The sequence below is a fragment of the Protomyctophum bolini genome (assembly GCF_963924005.1).
Source record: "Protomyctophum bolini genome assembly, chromosome: 11".
In the NCBI taxonomy this organism is placed as follows: domain Eukaryota; kingdom Metazoa; phylum Chordata; class Actinopteri; order Myctophiformes; family Myctophidae; genus Protomyctophum; species Protomyctophum bolini.
In genome coordinates, this window is record NC_137872.1 from 35,198,116 (window position 1) to 35,219,773 (window position 21,658).

A 21,658-nucleotide genomic window follows, 5' to 3' on the forward strand; every position below is an offset into this window, starting at 1 on the left:
TTTTCAGCCATCAGTGATGAGGTTCAGTTGCTGGACCACTGAAAACGCTACCACTGCACTGATACTGAAAACATGAGTGCTCATTGGAAAGTCATTTGTTTTCGATGAATCCGGCTGTCTGGATTGGATGGCTGAGTTACGCCCACAAACAGACAAGGTGGAGTTTGAAAGAAAAACATGCAGCAGGGTAAAAACCGTAAAATGAAGCTGTCAAACTGCCGCTTAGAATTCGGTAAAAGGTTAGGTTAATGCTATCTGAAAAGGCATGGATAGATACGCTTATGTAAAACAGTTCTTAATATTGATGACAAAAACTGACATTAAAATATTAACTTTTTTCTCCAATTAAATGTTAATGTTTTAATTTAAATTTATATATCAAACTATATTCAAACACATCCAAAATGATAACAAAGCGTCCCAATAAAATCATCGGACCGTACGTTCAACTTTTACTTTATGCAGCTCAATACAATCTAAGTGCCATCAGATCGGTGGAGCGATCGTGCTGGGCCGAGAAATTGCGGAAAAATAACAGCCCTTCGCGCTGGTCCAGAAACGTGAGGCAGCTGAGCTGGAGAGAGATCGAAAACGTGGATGTCTGTCTCCGCTTAGAGAAATGGTTGGATCGAGAGAGCTGCGCGTTGACTGGAGGGAGAAAGCAAGTGAGATGGAGGCGGGGGGAAGTTCCATCTCTGCGGGGACTGGAGCGCTTGTGCCCTGGACCGACAGCGCAGTGCTGGCTAACGTTCAACCCACCCCTTCTTCCACAACGAGACTGACTCACGCTGAGACAGGTAAGCGACACAACCGACTCGTTTCGTCGTACAACTGCGCGATAAATAATCCAATATAAGGCACATTCACTCAAACAATATAAGCGACCGAGTCTTTGTTGTTATTTGTTATGATGATTCCAAAAGCGCCCGTGTGTGTGCCTTGTATGCTGGCAAAAATACACTGACTGCTGTAGGGCACAGGCGAGGTCGCCATACCCGAATTTCTTGTCCTCTACAGCGGGTAAGAAGCTGGGGTCAATTGCCAGCGAGAATAAGGTATTTTTTTCCTCCAAAAATCCACTCGCCTTGGATTTCGCATTTCACCCCCACCACCATAATTTGACTACCAGTGCAATAACCGGGCTATTCCGTGCAAAGAATAGCCTGTGCTTTCCGCGCCGAGACCTCCATGCGGCTATTGTCGGAACAGCCAGCCGCCTCGCTGGTTAGCCATCAGGGATCACGGTTTAATATCTCACCGTACAGACGAGCGCCTCTCTCTCGCCTGACTAACTCAGAACCACCAACGCCAAGCCTCGAGAACCCGCCTTCTGTTTCTGCTTGTGCTCTTGGATCGAGTCAGGGGAGGTTGCAACGCCCTGGCTTTACTTTTAAGCCCGTTTCTCGGGTGCTGTGCGTGCAGTGCGCCATTGGACCTTGTCACGGTAGGTCTCCTTGTAGACTCGCTCTGTGAGGCGTCAGCATGGCGGATCTAGAACATCTAGAACCGTCTCAGCAGCAGCCAGGAAGGCTACTACTCGCATTCTCGGATATGCCGTTTAATTTCTAACAAAAGAACGAGAACCAGCTAACATCTAGGTTTGGAACTGACGTTAGAACATCGCGAATTCGACATTTATTGCAAACTAACGTTTAATTCAGATTTTCACGTGAGTTTGTTAGAAATTATTTCATATTTCATTCTTTCTTCCTGCGCCTCCACAAGCCCCGAGTCTCCTCTGCTCGGTTGTTCATTTCGAACATACTCAATTTCTAATATATAATTTGTCCACAAACTACAGAAGGCCGTATTAATATAAGCGAACGCTTTTTTGGCTAATTTTGTTAATTTAACGTTATTTTGGTTTGCAGGAAGCTAAAGCATTCTCCACGGTTTTTCACGCGGAAACAAGGGGTGAATGTTAATTTCAGGGGCGTTCAAGCTGCCCCTTTTAATTATACACATTTGTAAATATAACTATCGGTATATTCTGCCTACATTCAGTGTAATATATGCATTAAGGCGTCAGGCGATAAGCAGTTCGCTTCGGTTCGAGAACCTGCTTGCCCTTGGCTGTGGTAGCTTATTGCTCAAAACGCCACTGTTTATCACCAGAATCTTGTAATATTCGCAAATTGAAGTGAGAGTAATAATAACTACGACCTAAAGCTTCTATTTAGTCATGTAAGTTGTTTTAGCGACAATTTCGACAATGTTGGTTCGAATGTAGTGCAAGCCAGGCATCAAGGACGGGGTGAACAACAAGCAGCCGCCATCATGGAAGTAGAACTCGGCTACGCCTCGCTGAAGAATGCACAGTGTTTTCACATTAAAGTAAAACATTCTAATGCCAGCCAATTCGTACTAGTAAAACTGTCTGCAGTTCTTGTATAGGGGTTTATTAACTGTGATCGAATGTTCCCTCGCTCCGACCTGGAGTAAAAAAACCTCCGGGCTAGAGATTCATGGCGGAGCAAGATCCCGTGTTTGGTGCCTCGTCGGTAGTGAGGCTGCATTTGGTGGTGATGTTCCCTGTGCACCATTCCCCCTCGACGGAGACCGAAAGCAGATCCCCGTCCATGGTCAGCTGGTCGCCTACAGCTGCCTGCAGTCCATGAACGATCGCTTCCTTCTTCCTATCCGTGGAACCTCCCCACCTCCGCTCCGAGAAAAGACTCCATTACCGAGCGCACGACACACGAAAATGGTCGCTCTCGTACGTGCAGGAGACTTTGTTGTGGAATAATAATACGCCACATTCCAGCTGACAAATTGGTCGACGAGGCGCTTGCGAAGTGCTAGTTGAAGCCCTCTGCAGTGTTATTTGAGATTTGAAGCCGTCACAAGCAATAGCCTATGTCTCACGATGGAGCGTAAACGTTTAGGGGCGGTGTAATGAACATAAACCATTATGTCGAGGCACATTTTAATGCCATGAGTTGAAAAGGTCAGAGATTTTACATCGCTGATGATGTACTGTACTTAAACTGTGGATATTAATAATACGTAAAATAAAACTATAGGCCTATTGTTAACACTATATATATATTATAATATATAGACATGCATACACACACAAAGTCGTTGTCTGACTAGTGTTTAGTAATCGAATTCAGTGCTGTAGTGATTAAAGAGAGTAGACTTTATAGCTCAGTATTTATTTACACATAATGACAGTATGATTACTTAATGTATTAATGTACACGTTTTTTGTTCTTTTCACCCTTGCTAAAGGTATAGAGCCAGATTACAGTACACTTACAATTTACAAATGAATGGAGCAATGGAGACACCTGCTCAAGAACAAGGTGGAGTAAGCTATATTTAAATGTGTTCATTTTTGCATTCAATGTGATTTCATGTTTTAGTATTTTCTAATGTTGTGTGCTCTACATTGTCTCAGTATGGGTACAGGATGACCTCTTAAAACTCCTGGAGGCTATGAAGATGGCCCTTCCCCAGAAGGACTTGACCAAATACAAGACATCTGAGTCACACCTAGACTGGGGAAAGGTGGCGTTCGAGTCCTTCTCAGCAGAGATGTGCAAGCAGAAGTGGACCGAGTTGTCCAAAGAGGTAAGCCTACTTACCTAGCTGAGCCATACAGAGCGGATGGTAAATAAATGGCATTTAACTTGATGTCATAAATGAGTTGTTTTGAGATAAAAATAAATAAAAAAAAGTTTGCTCTACTGAATATTTCTGTTTCTGATTATCTCATGAGAAACAGATAAGGAAATTCCGGACACTAACCGAGCTGATTTTTGATGCCCAGGACTACATCAAAAACCCTTACAAAGGCAAGAAACTAAAGGTAATGTCCATGATTTCAATAGATGCCAAATGTTACGGTTCACAATCGTAATACAAAAATAATATATCAGTCCTAATACAAAACAACATTAATGAATAACAAACGGTTCTTCCTTGTTTTATCTTTGTGTAACTCTGCATTTTGCTTTTTGCAATAATCAGAAGCACCCAGATTTCCCCAAAAAGCCCTTGACCCCATACTTCCGGTTCTTCATGGAAAAGAGAGCCAAGTATGCCAAGTTACACCCTGAGATGAGCAACCTGGACCTCACCAAGATCCTTTCTAAGAAATATAGAGAGCTCCCTGATAAGAAGAAGGTGAATAAAAGGGACCGTGGTATTAAATCAAGAATAGTATCATGAGCTGAATTGATCCGTTTTGACAACATCATACTACTTTTTTTTCTCCTTGCCTGTTTTTTAGAAAAAATATGTTGAAGACTTCTTGAGAGACAAAGAAACATTTGTGGAGAGCATGCTAAAGTTCAGGTAAGGTCCTGTTATGTAAAATATCAGTGATATGAGGGAAAGCATCTTATTTGTCAGTCATCAAAATCAATCAGTCAATGCTTGTTAAGTGGTCGAGTACATCGAATGATGTGTTTTTTGAATGTAGGGAACTGCACCCTGATCTCATGGAGAGCATGACCAAGAAAGGTTCAAATGCACCAGAGAAGCCCAAGACACCACAGCAGCTGTGGTACAACCATGAAAAGAAGAATGTCCTCAAAACACGTCCAGATGTAAGTGAAGAGGAGGAGGAGGACCGGGGAGGGGCATTTACGGCATGCTTGACACTAAACATATTCTTATATGCGAGAGTTTTATGACTTTCATTCATCCTTTTTTTAATGTCTGATACTAGGCAACCACCAAAGACATTAAAGACAGTCTTGGGAAACAGTGGACACAGTTGACTGACAAAAAGAGACTCAAATGGATCGGCAAATCCCTGGAGCAGCATAAAGAGTATGAGGTGAGTGTGATGAAGTGTGACACATGTCACACGTGGTCCACCAGACTGTGTGGACTGTTGTCAATGTTCCCCCTAATGTTCACTCACAACAAATGTTTTCTACCATCACGGCGAGTGGACAGTTTGAAAACGGCGATCCCGTTGTGTACATAATGTTTGTCTGGCTGGTTTCGTTTTGTCCAATGCAATTACGCGAAACACTGTGGCTGTGCCTGCTGTAGGCTACTACCAAAACAAACACATTGTACTTTTGCGATGCACATGGAAAGAGACTGAAAAAAAAACATGGATATAATTAAACACATTGACTGTTGTGCTGACATTCTAAATCTAAACGACACTCTGGAGAACTGTCTCTGCCTCTGTGAAGAATGAAAAAGTGATTTATTCTATTGAAATAGTGAATCTAATCTCGGCATCTCCGTGCCCTTGGACTTGAGATATATAAACACTTAAGAAGCAGCAACTAAAGACTGGTGACTTCTTGTGAAGCACTTTTTTGATACTGTTTTGGAAAGGAATTAAAATCCAATGTTATTTAACCCTGAGAATGTACAAATGTTACTTTGTAACCCGATTGGCTTACATTTGTACACTCTCATCATCATGGTTAAGGACTTTACTGAATGAATTTTTATTTTCGTGAATGAATGAATTTTTTTTTTCGTGTCTTGTCATTTAAGACCCATCCCTTACGGGATTATAAGACACCAACAACATAAATAAACAATATCACGTTTCACTTCCCACACAGAAGTTACACAAAGTATTTGATCAAAACAGAAATAAACATTATCATAAAATAGAATACATCACATATAAGTTTTCTTTGTCCGTATGTCCCAAGCTTTCTCTATATATTCTGCTAATGCAAATATATTTTGTTCGAAAATCCATCTCAGTCGCTCTGCATCACTTAACCACATCAAATCTATATTTTTAACTGTTAAATAACTTTTGACGTAGCTCATGATACAACGGGCAATAGAAAAGATTACTGTGTACTTAACAGGGCTTGTGTTGTATTTTAGGGGACTATGCAGGGTTACATCCAGCAACATCCAGAGCTGAACATGACCAAGGAGGACATAATAAAATCCACCTTGACCAAAGCAGAAAGGCAACTGAAGGACAAGTCTGATGGCCGACCTGACAAACCACCTCCGTGAGTAATTACAATATGGGTTACACTTACTTGCATGCATCTGTATTCTATGACTATTGCACAAAAGACGGATGTGTGACCCTGATGTCGTGTGTGTGTGTCCGTTTTCAGAAACGGCTACTCGATGTTCTGCGCGGAGCTTATGTCCAGCATGAAAGACGTGCCCAGCACAGAGCGCATGGTCATGTGCAGCCAGCGATGGAAGCTGCTGAAGCAGAATGAGAAGGATGCCTACCAGAAACGCTGTGAACAGGTGAGTTCCTACAATATTAGACATTAATATTATGTCATGACACAGATGTGAAAGATGTGCCCAATTTGTCTTCATTTTCTTAACTTTGTTTTTCAGAGAAAGAAAGATTATGAAATTGAGATGAACAGATTTCTCTGCGTAAGTTAAATGTTTTGTTTACCTTTACCATCTTGTGGTTGAGTGACACAAACAAGTGTGTGTGTGTGTGTGTGTGTGTGTGTGTGTGGGACGGACGGACATAAAATACAAATTTGAGAATGGGTCATTGAGAACGGGTATTCCTCTTAAGTATTTTCTTAAAATGGGGAAATAAGTCAGTTGTTCGCATTTCACTGTTTGCTTATGTTGCATACTGTGCGTATACTGTATATTGCAGAGCTTATCGGAGGAAGAGCAGCAGCGAGTTTTAGGCGAGCAGAAGATGGCAGGCTTTAAGAAGGGCGGTGCAAGCAATGCTGCCTCGAAAAAGAAAGCCTCCAAAGCAAAGGTAAGAATCCATGTTACCACAATGACCCAGTCTTGGATATAGCTACTGCTGTGGTCTTGGGTAGAAACTATACTATAACATATGCTGTATAATTATACTGTATGTTGTACGTGTTCTGTGATCAAAATGTAGCACAAAGGGAATACATTTATGATTAATAGCATAGTGCATCAAGCTCAAACACCTCCATGAATATTATTATACACTCCACAATCTGTAGGCAACCCCGGAGAAGCCCAAAAGGCCCATCTCAGCCATGTTCATCTTCTCTGAGGAGAAGCGTCCCAAACTGCATCAGGAGCGACCGGAGCTGTCCGACAGTGAACTTACAAGACTGCTGGCACGCATGTACAACGAGCTTTCGGAAAAGAAGAAGGTACATCACGCAAAAGTTCATACAAGAATCGGCTGAGAGTGCAATGAGGGAAGGAGTTGAGCAATAGGCAGCACCATAGACATATATAAAGGCTAGATGGCTCAAGTCGGGAGTCTCTGACGTACTTCACCTGGCGGCCATCTTGCTTCGGGGCTACCGTACAGTATGTTAAATGGCAGCTCATGAATAAATATCTTAACTCGCTCAAATCTTGACGGATTTACAAACGGGTTGGTTTAATACAAACATTATCAACATGGCTATGATTTAGGATGCTTATCGGCTTAATATATATATTTTTTTATATATGAACGTCATATAAAAGCAGTCATAAGTATGCAGAAGTCTCATGTTTATAAAAAAACAAACCGTTGAGTTATGCTGCCTCGAATTAAGATGGCCGCCACGTCGCTCTCCAGGAGGGCGGGTGAGCCATCTAGCTTTCTTATATCTATGGGAATGCTATCACAAAGTATACATGTGCATTAGAATATAGCTCAACCATATAACATGGTTTTGTTCTCAGCAAGTTATGGTCATTTTCACTTTCACGAGATTATTTCGTTGTGGTCTTTCTCTCCTAGGAGAAGTATAAGCGGCTAGAAACTGTCCTGAAAGCAGAGTCTATGAAGAAGGACAAGGACGATCGCAGTCTGCCGGACACACCAAAGACTGCACAGGACATCTGGCAGCAGAGTGTCATCGGGGACTACCTGGCAAGATTTAAGGTATAGGCGTGTATGGCTGTTTAAAATAATGTTTGATGTTTTGTACCGCAACGCAAAGTGCTTTAAAGAACAAATAAAGAGAATAAGTGCATAATAATATATTATTATAACATTAACATTAACAATAACATTAAATGCTTTAAAAATGGCTGTATGTTTACAATGTTACCAAAAAGGACAACACTAAAATTGATAAACAAACCGGAAAGGAAGTCTTAATGGGCCATACTACTGGTGTGTTTTAGCCCATTGACTACTGGTCTAATGGACTGATGGTTGACAGTAATTTTGAATGTAATGCGATGTTGTAGTCATTAGGCTAAACATGCAATACCAATCATGACATGGTATTTTAAACTGCTGCTGACTCTGTCTCATGAAAGGTTCCAGGGTAAAAATGTCAGAGTGATTTTGGACTCCTGGTATATAAAATGACAGCATAACTAAATTCTAAATGATCACAATAACGTATGATATCCAAACCTCTGCTTTGCTAGACTGACCGACCCAAGGCACAGAAAGCTATGGAATCTACCTGGAACACCATGGAGAAAAAAGAGAAGATAATGTGGATCAAGAAGGCAGCAGAAGACCAGAAAAGATTTGAGGTAAGGGTGCGTCTTGAGTTGAGCATACCACCACATCTCCAACTGTCTAGACTGAGAGTTGACCGCTCACCCTTTTTTGTCCCCCAACAAAGAGAGAGCTGAGTGAGATGCGTTCTCCTGCTGCTGCCATAGCCTCGGGGAAGAAAATGAAGTTTGAAGGAGAGCCCAAGAAACCGCCATCGTAAGTTAGTCACAGCTGCCACGGCCCTTTCTTTTGAGGGCCAATAAAAAGCTATAGTGTAGATTCTGTCTGAACACAAACATTAAATGCCATTGACAATGAATGGAGAATTTACATCATATGTGTCTGAGCAAATCGGCTGGGTATGTATGTTGGTGGCACCATTCTTGATGATGTATGTCGATGATTAGAGCGCCCCTCACTTCACACGGTGTGACTAATATATAGGGTGCCAATTTTGTTTTTCTTCCACTAGAAATGGATACCAGAAGTTTTCTCAAGAGATGCTATCAAATGGTGAGCTGAACCACCTCCCAATGAAAGAGCGGATGACTGAGATCGGTGGCCGCTGGCAGAAGTTGGCGCAGAAGGAGAAGGACCGCTACAAGAAGATAGCAGAGGAGAAGCAGAGACAGTACAAAGTACTGCTGGAACAGTGGCTGGCGGTAAGCATTCAGTTGTATGGGATATTTCTGTAATCTAGTTTGTTTTCTGTTAAGAAAAATAAATAAATCTGATCGCACCGGTTTTACTATGCTTCCACAGAGCCTGTCCTCACAAGAGAGAAATACTTACAAAGAGTATAATTCACAAGTAAGTTATCTCATTCTGTTCACATGCCTGCAGTGCCTTCATGTACATAGTACACACGGGAGCAATATTATGTTCTTTTGCCTTCTTTCTCTCTGACTTAATGTGCTTTTTGTGTGTGTGTGTGTGTGTGTGTGTGTGTGTGTGTGTGTGTGTGTGTGTGTCTTAGAAAAGAAAGTGTACAGCAAAACCGGGAGGCACAGCTGCTAAAATTAAGGCCAAGGCCAAGAAGTCGGTAAGTTTTGACTAGGACACCCTAGGTCATATACATAAATGGCATGGATTCTGCTCCTATGCTGCATATGTGAGCAATAGTAGAACCTAAATATTCATACTTACATACTCTGTTCTTACAGGAATCGGAGGATGAAGAGGAGGACGATGAGGAGGAGGAAAGAGAGAAGGCTTCCTCTGACGGAGAATCGTCTAGTGAAGAAGATGATGACGACGACGACGATGATGACGAAGTGAGTGCTGTTAAACTTCCCCCAAATTTCTGAAAACGCAACAAAAACATGCATTGTTTTATCAAAAATAACTCATGGTTAATCTGCCTGTAGAATGAAGAGGAGGATGAGGCGGAAGACAAGGAGAACAAGTCAGAGGACAGCAGCAGTGGGTCAAGTTCAGCTGAGTCGTCGGACTCTGATTCAGACTAAAACTGGGCAGGCTCCTGTCCCAAAAGAGACTGAGCAGCGCTGAGCCAAGAGTCCAGGGAGCTCTGCCACTGTGCCAACCCTGCTTTCCTCCCACCACCAGAGGGAGCCCCTCCATCGTCCATTTCACACTCGTCCACTTTTCTAATTTTTCTTTTTCCTTTTCTTTTTTTTTTCTTTTCCAATGTATTTATGAGAAGGACTCTTCCCATTTGTATTGCATTTGTTTCAATACATCTTTAACAATAGCCGACTCAAAGCTCTGGACATTGATGTCCTACTGAAGAGAGCATCCTTCTATTGCATGTATGGTGACGTCGGGGGGGGCCTACAGTTCTACAGTTAGCTTCAATCTTGAGTTAAATGTCAATGGGTTAGAGTTTTAATATTTGCGGCTATAGATTTCCCATTTTTCCGTGTAAGTGAAAGACCGGTCCACGGGGGAGTGAACAGGCTTCGTAGAGCAGAGCCAAAGAATCCATTTGCATGGTGGATCGCTTTGGGGTGGGGGAGGGGGGGTGTGGGAAACTGAAAAATTGCACTCTTCAGAATGTCTCTTTTAATCTTTTTTTTTTTTTTTTTTCAAAACTTGCTCCTATCTTTTGTCAATGAATATGATGTAGATTTTATCATTTTGGTTCTTAAAGAGGTGGTATTTTCAGGAAAAATCAAGCCATTATGAATGTCTTTTTGTTGCTGGAAACTTTTTGAGAACTTTACTACTACCCCACATTTTCAAGTATAAGACGTATTACCAGTTCCAATGTCATAGACAGCTGTCAAATATGAAAGTCAATAGAATTGTCTCCTGACCTAATGCATAGAAATGTGTACAACAATTTCTGGAGATATTTAGATTAACATTGTTTATATCGAAACAATTCTATTTTATTTAGAACATTTTTGACGGTTCACCCTGGCCTGTGACAGTGTAATGCCTAAGTCATACTCCGTCATGGCTGTGTATAAATCAGGCTTAATAAGTGCTTATTTTGGAACCGGTGCAGTTAGTTGTGTGTAACTTGTTTTTGTTTTGTTTGTTTTTTTACTTAAATGATTTTAAAAATATGTTGTACAGTTGTTTCCTTTCCCACTGAACCATTGATTTACAGTTGATTTGATGAAAGTGTTTATGCTTTGTGTTAAGATCCATTTGCTATTGCTTATGGGTTTTAGATTTGTGAATGGTTCGTTATTTTTCTAAATACGACTAAGAAATGAACTGTAATCCAACTGATTTGAGTTTGCGTATCCCAAAAAGGTGTGCACTTCATGTAAACCTTGGTGTGTGTGTGTGTGTGTGTGTTTGTGTGTGCGTGTGCATGCGGCACATACAGTGCTTGTGTGCATTCATGCACAAACATGTATATGAGTGTATGTGTGTGTTGCTTTGCTTTAATGTGTGCTGTTGTGTTGTGTGATATGACAGCTATGTGAGGATGTGCCTGCGTGGGGACAGCATGGTCCCGTCATCACACCACCATCATCATGAATGTAGATATTGTTTGATCCTTTTATTTTTCCCAAAGTTATTCAGTCATAATTATGCTCATGCTGTGCTTTTTGTATTGGTTGCTTGGATGTGAACAGATGACAAGCGATTTCATGTCTTTTGTGTCATTTTGTCTGGAAGACAGGTCTGCACATGGCAACTATCATTTGCAATAGTTTATTGTACTCGGTAAAATACTCTGTGTTAATTTGCCCATTTGTACCCTCAAAAGTTAAAGTAACACTCAGGATTTTACATTGTATTGGACTTGGAGTTGACCATTAACAATCTCATTGAAGCAAAACCAGCATGGGCTATTTGGGAGGGATTGCGAAAAGTGACTTGCATTTGTTTGATACTGGTGTTTGTAAAAGGATTTTGGAGTGAGTCACCAATGGAATTGGGGATAATATACTGGTGTAATTTTTGTAAATATTGCCTTGTTTTGTATTGAGTGGCTATTGTTTTGTTGTTGCTTTTATTTGGCAATCCCTCATCAGTGATGTTTGAGGCCAGTGAGGCCTCACTTCACCGGGGAGAGAATCTTTGTTTCATTCTCCTGTTTTAGTTCTCATGTCAGTCCACATATTGTTTATTTGTAGAAATATATAAGACAGCAAAGCTTTACAAGTTTGTACTGCTGATCATTTGAAATTTTTTGATGTTTTCTATAGCTGAGGGTGTTCTTATGTCCTTGCAATTTAAGTATTTGGGCAAATAAAATATGATCTTTAACGATATTCTGTGTTGGTGCAGTTAAAGCTGAGCAAGGTGATTCACCGATTCACAGATCATTAAATATAAGATCATTTCAAGTGATTATAATAATGTACACCTCCGCAATCCAGGTTCAACTAATCAATGCAATGCAAATGAAAGACATATGATAAACTGTGTATCCCTATTCCCTGCGGAAATGGTAATTGCGGAAATGGAAATTGAGGAAATTGCGGAAATGGAAATTGCGGAAATGGTGGAAATGGAAATTGCGGAAATGCGGAAATGGAAATTGCGAAAATTGTAATTGCGGAAATTTTGGAAATGGAAATTGAGGAAATTGCGGAAATGGAAATTGCGGAAATTGCTCTTCACTTATAGCTATCTATTTTCAGGTAGATTGTTTTATTTTACTCAGTCAGCCATATCACTACTCATTTTTTTTCATGAAAAAGGTCATAGCTTATGGGTTTACTCAGCCATAACAATTTATTTTCTGTTAACCAACTTGCTGGCTGGCAGGCAGGCAGACAGCTACTCATAGACAGGCAGACAGACAGACAGCTACTCATGGAGAATTGGACAGGCAGGCAGTCAGACAGCTACTCATAGACAGGCAGACAGTGTTTTTGTGCATTTGTGTGTTGTCACTGCTGTTGTATCTTACTGCCAGAGATCAAGATGTAGAGCGGTCGCTTCGGAATCGGAGCGTTCCTAGTTTGATCCGTGGCTCAATCCCTGGATTCCTCTGGGTTAGTGTCGAAGTGTCTTTGAGCAAGACAGTGGACCCCCAACTGATCACGATGAGCAGGTTGGTGCCTTTCATGATTTCCTTCCTCCATGTGCATGAATATAGGTGAATGTTATCATGGCGCACAGAGGACCACTTCACCACTTTTCTTCATATAATGGGTCCTCACTAATAATCATGATACAATGGCATGATCTTTTTCTACTCAGTCTGTGTCTCATAGGAGGGCTGTGGGCAGTTTAGAAACCGACTTCCAGTGACATCATTTTTTTATCGTGAGAACGATGGCTTCCATTTTCGCATTGCAAATTTTCAGGACTAGAAAGCCTGCAGTTTCTATTAGCTTGGATTTCCCATCGATGATGTCACTGGAAGACGGTTTCTGAACTGCCCACAGCCCTATATGAGACAGAGTAGAAAAACATTGCGCCATTCTTTCATGATTATTAGTGAGGACCTATTATATGAAGATAGGTTGAAAAGTGGTGAAGTGGTCCTTTAAGCACTTTGTATAAGGCGCTATATTATAAATGCACCATTTACCATAGCTTTCGGGCTCCCCTCCCTGTGCCCAGATCTGTTGAAACATCCTGGCCCTTTTAAAATTCATAGTGACTGTTACTGTTCACCCCTACTCATTTCCACTAATGTCTCACGTCTCACTAGGGTTTATGTTGCGAAATTATTCTCCATTAATTTTCTCCATAGGCTTTTCAAAAAGTATTTATATAAAGACGGTTACGCCGCGGACAAAGCCAACTCGGATCGTGACAAATCATGACAACAAACTTATATTTTGTGCCGATCAAATAATTTGAAAGAAGAAAATAAAGGCAGGATACAACACTATTTGTTTTGTTTTTCTTCTTACTAATTATTTGGTCGGCCCAAAACATTGTAATTATTGTCATGATTTGTCACGATCCGAGTTGGCTTTGTACGCGGCTTAACCGTCTTTATATAAATAGTTTAAATACTTTTTGAAAAGCCTATGGAGAAAATTAACGGAGAATCATTTCCTGGGCCACTCGTCGTTCTGAAAGGGGCCAGGACTGCGACACTCTATAACGGTTATTTCTTCATGACTTGTGTACTGGTGCTTGTCGGAAAAAAATATATTATAAAGTCCCACCCACATCTTTTCCACTTTTTTTAGACCAAAACTCCACATATTGGTAGGATTTCTATGTGGATCAATTTAAAATTTGAGGTGGTGTCATGTCTTGTTTCCCTTCCTGTATATTAGAGGAGGCTACACAGCGAAATGTCCAAGCCTTGCACCAAGTCATCACAAAAGAACAATATGGTTTTAATTGCTTTAATCTTATTCAGCACTGAAGCCAGACATACATAAGAGTAAAAAGGGCTCCTGGTGACAATTCTCTAATGTGTCACTGCCCCCTCAAACCTTCAAGTGCCAGATGCAGATTCACCTGATTGGTTATATTTCCTTTCAATTTTATACAGTAAATACACCATATTTACATCAAAATGTGATTTTAGGTCTAGCGATACTGATTATTCATTAAATTAGTCTATTTCTAAATATCAGCATGGAGTAATTAAGCAACACAAATCCATAGAAAATTCCAGCCTTGCAATAATAAGGCTACGGTTACAGTCCTTAATTGATTTCCGAGAGCTTGTCATTCAAAGAATAAGAAATGGAAACATAAGCTACACAGCAAAACAGTGAGTGGTTCCAAATATTCAAGATTCAAGTCTTACATTTTCCTGTCAAACACCTCACATAGGGCTACTGTATTTCAGAAAGAAAAATCTATAAAAGTTAAGAAATGAAATAAAATGTGTCTATGACACATGCATGACCATCGTCCCCAGCGACACTCAAAGAGCATATTGCATCAATTAGATTGTTAGAACATACTGAAATGAGTGTTACATGAACCAATGTCATTCTCAAGATGAGGAAAATAACAGCTCAGTTTAGCCTGAACTTCATAGACACACATACAATGCATTGTTCGCCGCTCCATATACACTGTACAATCTCACACAATGCTTCCTCTCTTGATGCATGCACAGACAGACAAGTGTGCACAATCTGCATACACAAACATACTGCAGGATTCCAGTTGCCTATGTGGCATTTGCACCAAGGCCCCTTTTGATTAGTCTGTCTCTCTGTCTCCTGGTGCAATCACCTGACACTGCTGTTATTTTTACTTGGCCTCGCGAGAATGCCAACATTCAAATTGAGTAAAAGACTTCCTTCCATTGTGGTGATGCATCTGATGTTATTCCCACTCAACGACTGTGCATCCCAAAGATTAGGAAACTGAAGAACACAGTGACTCCCACCAGGGAGATGGTCGCAGGGGCAGTGAAAAACTGCCTGTAGTTAATACGGAAGTACCAAACTACAGCCAGTATCACCACAAAAACAGGCACCACCAGGCTACTGGTGCTAAGAGCTAGACCGGCAGCTCTGATTCCTCCGGAGACCCCGGACCGGACTCCCGAGCCTGCCCCAGATCGAGCATCTTCTTCTGGACTGGCTTCACACAAGGCTTGGGAAATGTGGCAATGGATCACACTGTTGTGCATGACATTTAGGGACAGCAGAGTCCTTTTGGGATCCTGGAGCAATTGCCCTCTGTAGATCAACTTTATCTGACTTTCTCGACCTGAAAAGTATTTGCTGGGGGGTGGGGGGGGGAGAGGCATCAAAATATACACATGGGCTATAATATATTAATTACAGTAAAGTATGCAGATATGTGTTTACTTCACCAACCTTTTCAGCAGACCCACTGTGTCCTGCGGCTTCAAAAAAGCGAGTTCTTCTGTGTCATTTAGGAACTTCAAACGGACAGTGATGGTAGTGGTAGTAGTTGCAGAACTGGGAGACAACACTGGCATAAACTTTGGGATCTTTTTGTCCTCATCATCCAGCTCCTCCTCCTCAATTTGCTCTTCTCCGCCTTCTTCATCGTCCTCATCATTGTCATCATCGTCGTCATCATCATGATGGTATCTACCAGTGCTCGGCTGTTTGCCCTGTATGTTCAGCAGCAAGTCTGTTTCTGTCTCCCCACTTCCTTCACTTTCCCCTCTCTCAGTAACCGGTTCCCCTTCTTCTGGCTTGTTTTCCTGAGATGCTGTTGGTGTCTGTTGTTCAGGTGTGTCTGAGCTTGGAGGCCCTCCACTATAGTTAGTGTGGCCTCCCAGTCCAATGAGAGAGGCATGGGCACCGACAGTGAGGATGGTGCCCAGGATATGGTCTCCCCTATCGGCAACATGCGTAGAGAGCCAAGCCAAAACCATGGCCAAGACCAGGAGCAAGACCCCACCTGCTGCCACCACCTCATCTCCCATCCCGTCCAACATGGTCAGTGCACACACCGCCATATCGATCTTATTATCCTGCAACAGAAATAATATAAAAAAAACGTTTTCTTTTCTCTTATTTCAAGGTAGCAATACATTCATTACAAAGTTTTAAATGCATTTTAAGGTATGTACCGGTATATGTTTTTGTATTGAGTTGCACTTGAAAATGTACTGTAATTCAGCAAACTGTTAAATATTTCAATCAATCAATGCGGTCCAGGCAGCAGGCTAATTATATTCAAGAGAACAATTTTAGGCCTGTAAAGCGTTATTCATAGTCTGGATTTTCGGTAGTGAGCCTTTGCTGCCTTACCAGCCATAGATCACGGCGAACATAGTTTAAAATTATGTTGCTCTTCTGAGTATGCATTTAAGCGAGCGCTAGCAAACTAGCCTGCTAACAGAAAAACGACCTTCGTCTGTTTACAACCAATCCTACGAGGCTACGAAATGTATTGTCGCATACTTTGGTTAGTGTTGCGTCGGATGCAGTCTTCTCATTTGAGCGTATGTAAGTTGAAATCGTGTAAACGTGCATCGCCTTACCAACTGTGTAATCAAATCATGTTTGGAGATCCACCGCAAATGCTAGTTTAGCAACAGCCCGTTAAAACCACATAAACACAGTCGACGGCGTGACGTCAGCACCGGTGTGTACTGTGTGTACACGACAGAGGGAGCGCTTGTTTTGTGTGAGTTGAGAAGCCGCTGCGGCGTTAAGTAAACAGCAAATACCGGTACAAATTTAGATTGATTAAAAAAAACGAACTTGTTCTGGGGACAGAACATTTTCTGTTTGCTTAGACAAAGCAGTGTTTTATCTGACGGAGGTCTTTGGATTGACTAAAAGCTTATTATATTTATAGTGTGTGTAAATCGGTTTATTACCCAGGTTTGTGTGCCCCTAGTGTGCCCCCTTTCTTCGGACCTTTCACACCTGACAAGTGACAACATAAACATTCCAAATGGGCCCACGTTTAATTATTTCCTCTTGCAACGTATTTGTGAATAACATCAGCTGTCACAGCCTGTCAGGAAACATGGACCAAAGAGTCCACACTGACAGGTATATAATAGTGTTGTTACTTGTTCTTCATGGCCAGCCAGCCAGCTCAGTATCAGTGGTTGACACCAGACAGGAAATTATAGTAGGCCTACAAGCACAGATAACAGATAACTTGAAGAACAGGACCGACTGTCAGGACATACCATAATGACATCACTCAAGAGATTTAGAGTTTTGGATTAAGCCTGCTCCTGCGTGAACCAGCCAAAAATACTGCAATTTAGTGATACATTTTAAGATTGCTTTACGTAAATGTAGGGGTAGCCTATGTATATTATTTATTGACTGAATTAGCAATAATACGAACAATACTACTAAATATTATTATTAATTTACATAATTATTTCTGGTGCCAGAGAGAGGCCACAACAGCTACAGTGCTGGTGCAGGCCCAGAACTGTAGTTGTGTTGTGACTTTGGCTAAAATCTTCACTAGAACGAAAAAACATCGCATGGATGCACCTGGGAGTGGGACGTATCCTCAGTGATGTATCCCAAGGTCATCTGGGTTTCGGGTAAACTTGATGAAGGCAGCATGGATCACACCGTTTCAGGCAGAAATCGTATTTATTGACAACTTTATTTTATTTTCAAGAGGCATAAATATTTGGATGAAAGATTTGCTTAAGATTTAGCAACAGGAAATTAGTACTTAGGCCTATGACAAAGGAGCATATATAGGCCTATTGGTAGAAAATTCTGTTGAAATAATTTCAGTACTGTGAACATTCCACAGGCTGTATTCATTGGAACGTCCCATCTTTAAAAAGGAGTAAATATTCCCTCAGAGAAGTCGGAATGTCCAATCTGTTGATTGTCACCTTGCATAGTGTCCCAGCTGCCCCTAAGTGTTGCCGTATGGCCCAACGACACAGGTGCTGCAGAGACCGTGGTTGACCACTCATGTTACGAACCAGATCAAAGAAGGACTGGTGTTCCTGAGGATTAGAGAGAAAGAAAGGGTGGTGAAGAGAGATAAAATGTGCCACTTTTTCCACTTCAGTATGGTATTTGAACCTATTTATAGCTGCTGAGCACCCACGGTGTAAACAAAAAGGCACCCAGAGGAAGTGCACCTGTTTTTACCCAAGTGTAAATTTAACTCAGAGAGTTACACTACACTCTTTCAGAATTACAAATGGATAAATTAAATTACTGTTCAAAGCTAGAAATGTGTGTCCCCACACACATTTCTAGCTTTGAACAGTAATTTTAAAAAAGGGGGGGAGAGAGGAGAGGTGATTAACATCATGAAGCTCACCACACAGATCTCAGCTGATTCCATCCATTCACAGGTAGGGACAACAGGATATGAGTTCAGCATGACTTCCACAGTGGCAGGGGAGAGCACACACTTTTTCAGCATCTTTACAGAGGGAAAATACAATGGCTGCTTTAATCCAAAGATTTCAAGACGGTTTTATTTGTCACTCATACAGGTGCAAGCATACAGGTGCAAGCAGTCAGTTATGGGGTGGCATGTTCTGAAAGAAAAACAATACAATATAAAACAAGATGATAATAATAATAATAATGATTATTACTTTAGCAGCAATGGGACATGTGCAGATGGGGGTTACTGCATATACAAATATTTTGTTTTAATAATCATCTACATTAAACATGAGTTCGCTTTACCTTGGGTGAAGCTGGCTTAGCTCCATAGTTAAGGAGTGAACGTGCTATTGCCTCAGGTTGCTGGTCTGGGTAATCCTCAACCACCTTTATGGGAACATGAAATAGAAAAGTTTTCTACTACCCGATAAAGTTATTAGGGAAATCTTTGAGATGCTTGTTAGCTGTTTGACCCTGTTCATATGCCCTAAATGCATTTTATTGATTGATTGAATTATTGACAGTTTGCAAAAGAAGGGTTAAGTGTATATTGAGGTCCTGACTCCTGTGTATTAAATGCATCAAGACGATTCACAATTCATCACACGACGATCAATAATGTACCATAATATGCTAAATATCATACATTACGAGTAGTAATATACAGTAAACGGTCATTTTGCACCTGCAGTAGACAATCCATGGGTGTGTACCCTGCACAGTTGGCTATGTCTGCCCTGGCTCCATGTTGAAGAAGGAGCATTGCAATACGAGGACTGCAGTTTGCGCAGGCATTGTGCAGAGGGGTATGCAGCTTCCTTCCTGCAGTACGGGGGTCTGCGCCGGCATCCAGCAGTATTTGGACCACACGGAGATACCGCCCTGCCTCAGCAGGCCTCTCAGCAGCAGAGCAGGCAGCATTTAGAGGGGTCTCTCCTTCTCGATTCTGAGCCAACACATCTGCGCCATGCGACAGGAAAAGCTTCACATGCTCCTCCAGGCCGAGACGACTGGCCACATGCAGAGGCGTGACCTTTGACTCTCTTGTCCTCACATTCACATCTCCCCTAGCTTCCAACAGCAGGTTGGCGCACCTGGAAGAAAACACACGTTGACGTTGTAAAGTGCCAACACATCAAATACCTGAAAGATTTGGCTTCTTCACTTCCAGCAAATTGTTTTATTATTATACCGCCTCATCACCTTGCATGTGCACAAACATACCTGGCAACAAAAATCATTCTGATTCTGTACTTTATCACTCACTGGAATGACTGGGCTAAGGTGCAGAAGTGAAGGGGTGCACTGCCGTCTGCTGCTAGGAGGTCCGAGTCTGCTCCATGGGAAAGCAGAAGCTGAACACAGACTGCGTGGCCACCTATACATGCATCATGAAGTGCAGTTTTGCCACCAGGGTCATCATCCACCTCTGCCCCACGAAACAGCAGCTCCTCAACACAGCCCGTGTGCCCCCTGCTGGCCGCAAGACGCAAGGCTGATGTTTGATTTATTCTGGAGCTCAGGGTCCACATGCCTGACGGTGGAGCACAAAAGTTGCCAGGGAGGTTTATGTATACTGTATATAATACACTATAGTTCAGTACAAGAGAGAGGCACACAAAAACACATTATAAAACACACAAAAACCTGCAACATAGATTGCATTATATACAGTATTGCATTATTATTTGCATTATAGTTATATCACTATCAATATCAAAAAACGATTCAATTGCATTAATTCACATTTAAGTTGCATCCATATCAATATAAAATAGATTAAAACATTGGTACAAAATAAATAACGATTTAATATTTATTCAACTATGGCCATCTGCATTCCAGTAAATACCTTTCTTAAAGGAAGATTTTTTATTAGATGAATGTCACGTGCTAAAATATTCTAATAAACTATAGCTCTATAAATGACTGTTTAGTTGTATTTATTTATTTTCATTGAGTTTGTCTTTGAACTATACAACAATATGATCATTAACAGCATGTGTTGTATTGTGACAGTCTATGATTGTGATCTAGTCTAGTATAGCCTACATATAGTACTTATTATAAAAAATAAAATAAAAAAACAGTCCTACGAAACTAACAATATACAGTATGTATACAGTATCAGTATGTGTAATGCAGGATCCAATTCCTATCACGCTCACCCATCTCAGGGGTCCACAACATCTCCTCCTGCACCGTCTCCATCAATGCATTGACCATAGTCGGGTCCTTTAAAATGGTATACACTCCCTTCATGTCCCCACACATAAATGTGTTGTGCACAGCTGTGTCTCTGCAATGGACTGGCTCTGGAGGAGCCCTGACCTCCTGGAGTGGCCTGCGAGGAGGCCTGGGTGCTTGGGCCAGAGGGGCCCTGCTCATGGACCTTCTGTGAGCCAAAGCCTGCCTTGCATCTTGCCAATCCTGAAACTCCTGCTCCAATCTCAGGGAGCGTAGCGATGTAGATTTGAAGGGAAAGTACGTGTCCTTTGACATGACATATATTGAGGTTTTGGAAGTCTTCTGGTCGGTAAAAGTCTAAAAAAGTTTTTTAAAGTTTGCTTTAAAAAAAAAAAGATTACAAATAATAATAAAAATTATGGCAGATGATTGAGGCAGAGAGAAGGTAAGGGTTGGGTAAGGAAGTTAGGGTGTATTATGTATTTTACATACAGAAGCAACAGTCTACACTACAGAATACTTGTAGAATGCAGGTACAAAATAACTGAGAGAATAGCTTGCCTTTTTTACTCACCCTAGTGTGAATATCGTTTTCACAAGGCTGTAGAGCCGTCAAATATAAACATGAACATGTTCAAGTTTCATTCTCGAATGACATATTTCGATATATATGTGCATTAAGAAGACGCCCTTAAAAAGTGAGGACACCGCTACAAGATTGTTGTCTAGCACTGGTTATTAATAGATGAGAATGCAAACTGATACTCTGTTGCAGTCTTACCTGTCTTGCCTAAAGATGGTCACTAGGTGGCAGTAGTATCAAGGATCTATATCTCTTTTTACACCTTTTATTTTATTACCCAATATCAATGGAATCGAGCATGTAAATTATGTACACACTGATCTAATTATATTTCCATTG

The 21,658-nt window shown here is 41.3% G+C and overlaps 3 protein-coding genes across 11 annotated transcripts; 1 reads left to right on the plus strand and 2 right to left on the minus strand.

Annotated features, from left to right (window-relative positions):
- Positions 1–13: 13 nt before the first annotated feature.
- On the plus strand, positions 14–12,066 carry ubtf (upstream binding transcription factor). 8 transcript variants are annotated; one of them, XM_080775329.1, is made up of 21 exons: positions 14–2,716; positions 3,235–3,308; positions 3,404–3,576; positions 3,725–3,814; positions 3,976–4,131; positions 4,238–4,302; positions 4,430–4,556; positions 4,679–4,789; positions 5,821–5,954; positions 6,066–6,207; positions 6,304–6,345; positions 6,584–6,694; positions 6,915–7,070; positions 7,655–7,798; positions 8,296–8,406; positions 8,499–8,587; positions 8,844–9,033; positions 9,134–9,181; positions 9,348–9,413; positions 9,535–9,645; positions 9,739–12,066. In XM_080775329.1, the coding sequence occupies exons 2-21, from the start codon at positions 3,272–3,274 to the stop codon at positions 9,835–9,837; spliced, it is 2,202 nt and encodes a 733-aa protein (XP_080631455.1). In that variant the 5' UTR covers positions 14–2,716; positions 3,235–3,271; the 3' UTR covers positions 9,838–12,066. The 8 variants fall into 8 exon arrangements, with proteins under 8 accessions (XP_080631455.1, XP_080631457.1, XP_080631459.1 ...); XM_080775331.1 differs by having other exon boundaries at positions 14–1,444; XM_080775333.1 differs by having other exon boundaries at positions 14–797.
- Positions 12,067–14,096: 2,030 nt separating this feature from the next.
- On the minus strand, positions 14,097–16,789 carry tmub2 (transmembrane and ubiquitin-like domain containing 2). The gene is made up of 3 exons (XM_080777135.1): positions 16,695–16,789; positions 15,553–16,181; positions 14,097–15,456 (listed from the first exon to the last, which is right to left on the minus strand). The coding sequence occupies exons 2-3, from the start codon at positions 16,164–16,166 to the stop codon at positions 15,063–15,065; spliced, it is 1,008 nt and encodes a 335-aa protein (XP_080633261.1). The 5' UTR covers positions 16,167–16,181; positions 16,695–16,789; the 3' UTR covers positions 14,097–15,062.
- A 998-nt stretch (positions 16,790–17,787) lies between these two features.
- On the minus strand, positions 17,788–21,452 carry asb16 (ankyrin repeat and SOCS box containing 16). Of its 2 annotated transcripts, XM_080774888.1 has the most exons (7): positions 21,311–21,449; positions 20,718–21,093; positions 19,816–20,083; positions 19,235–19,643; positions 18,853–18,936; positions 18,476–18,580; positions 17,788–18,152 (listed from the first exon to the last, which is right to left on the minus strand). In XM_080774888.1, exons 2-7 carry the CDS (start codon positions 21,049–21,051, stop codon positions 17,958–17,960), a joined length of 1,395 nt encoding a protein of 464 aa, XP_080631014.1. In that variant the 5' UTR covers positions 21,052–21,093; positions 21,311–21,449; the 3' UTR covers positions 17,788–17,957. The 2 variants fall into 2 exon arrangements, with proteins under 2 accessions (XP_080631014.1, XP_080631013.1); XM_080774887.1 differs by having other exon boundaries at positions 20,718–21,452.
- Positions 21,453–21,658: the final 206 nt, after the last annotated feature.

Coding starts and splice junctions, on each gene's coding strand:
- asb16 (XM_080774887.1), bottom strand. CDS start 21,051: ATGTCAAAGGACACGTACTTTCCCTTCAAATCTACATCGCTACGCTCC. Junction 19,644..19,815: donor ACCTTAGCCCAGTCATTCCA/GTGAGTGATAAA, acceptor GTTTTCTTCCAG/GTGCGCCAACCTGCTGTTGG. Junction 18,937..19,234: donor CCATGGATTGTCTACTGCAG/GTGCAAAATGAC, acceptor GTTCCCATAAAG/GTGGTTGAGGATTACCCAGA.
- ubtf (XM_080775329.1), top strand. CDS start 3,272: ATGAATGGAGCAATGGAGACACCTGCTCAAGAACAAG. Junction 3,577..3,724: donor GGACCGAGTTGTCCAAAGAG/GTAAGCCTACTT, acceptor TTATCTCATGAG/AAACAGATAAGGAAATTCCG. Junction 4,557..4,678: donor TCCTCAAAACACGTCCAGAT/GTAAGTGAAGAG, acceptor GTCTGATACTAG/GCAACCACCAAAGACATTAA.
- tmub2 (XM_080777135.1), bottom strand. CDS start 16,166: ATGGCGGTGTGTGCACTGACCATGTTGGACGGGATGGGAGATGAGGTG. Junction 15,457..15,552: donor ACAGTGGGTCTGCTGAAAAG/GTTGGTGAAGTA, acceptor CCCACCCCCCAG/CAAATACTTTTCAGGTCGAG.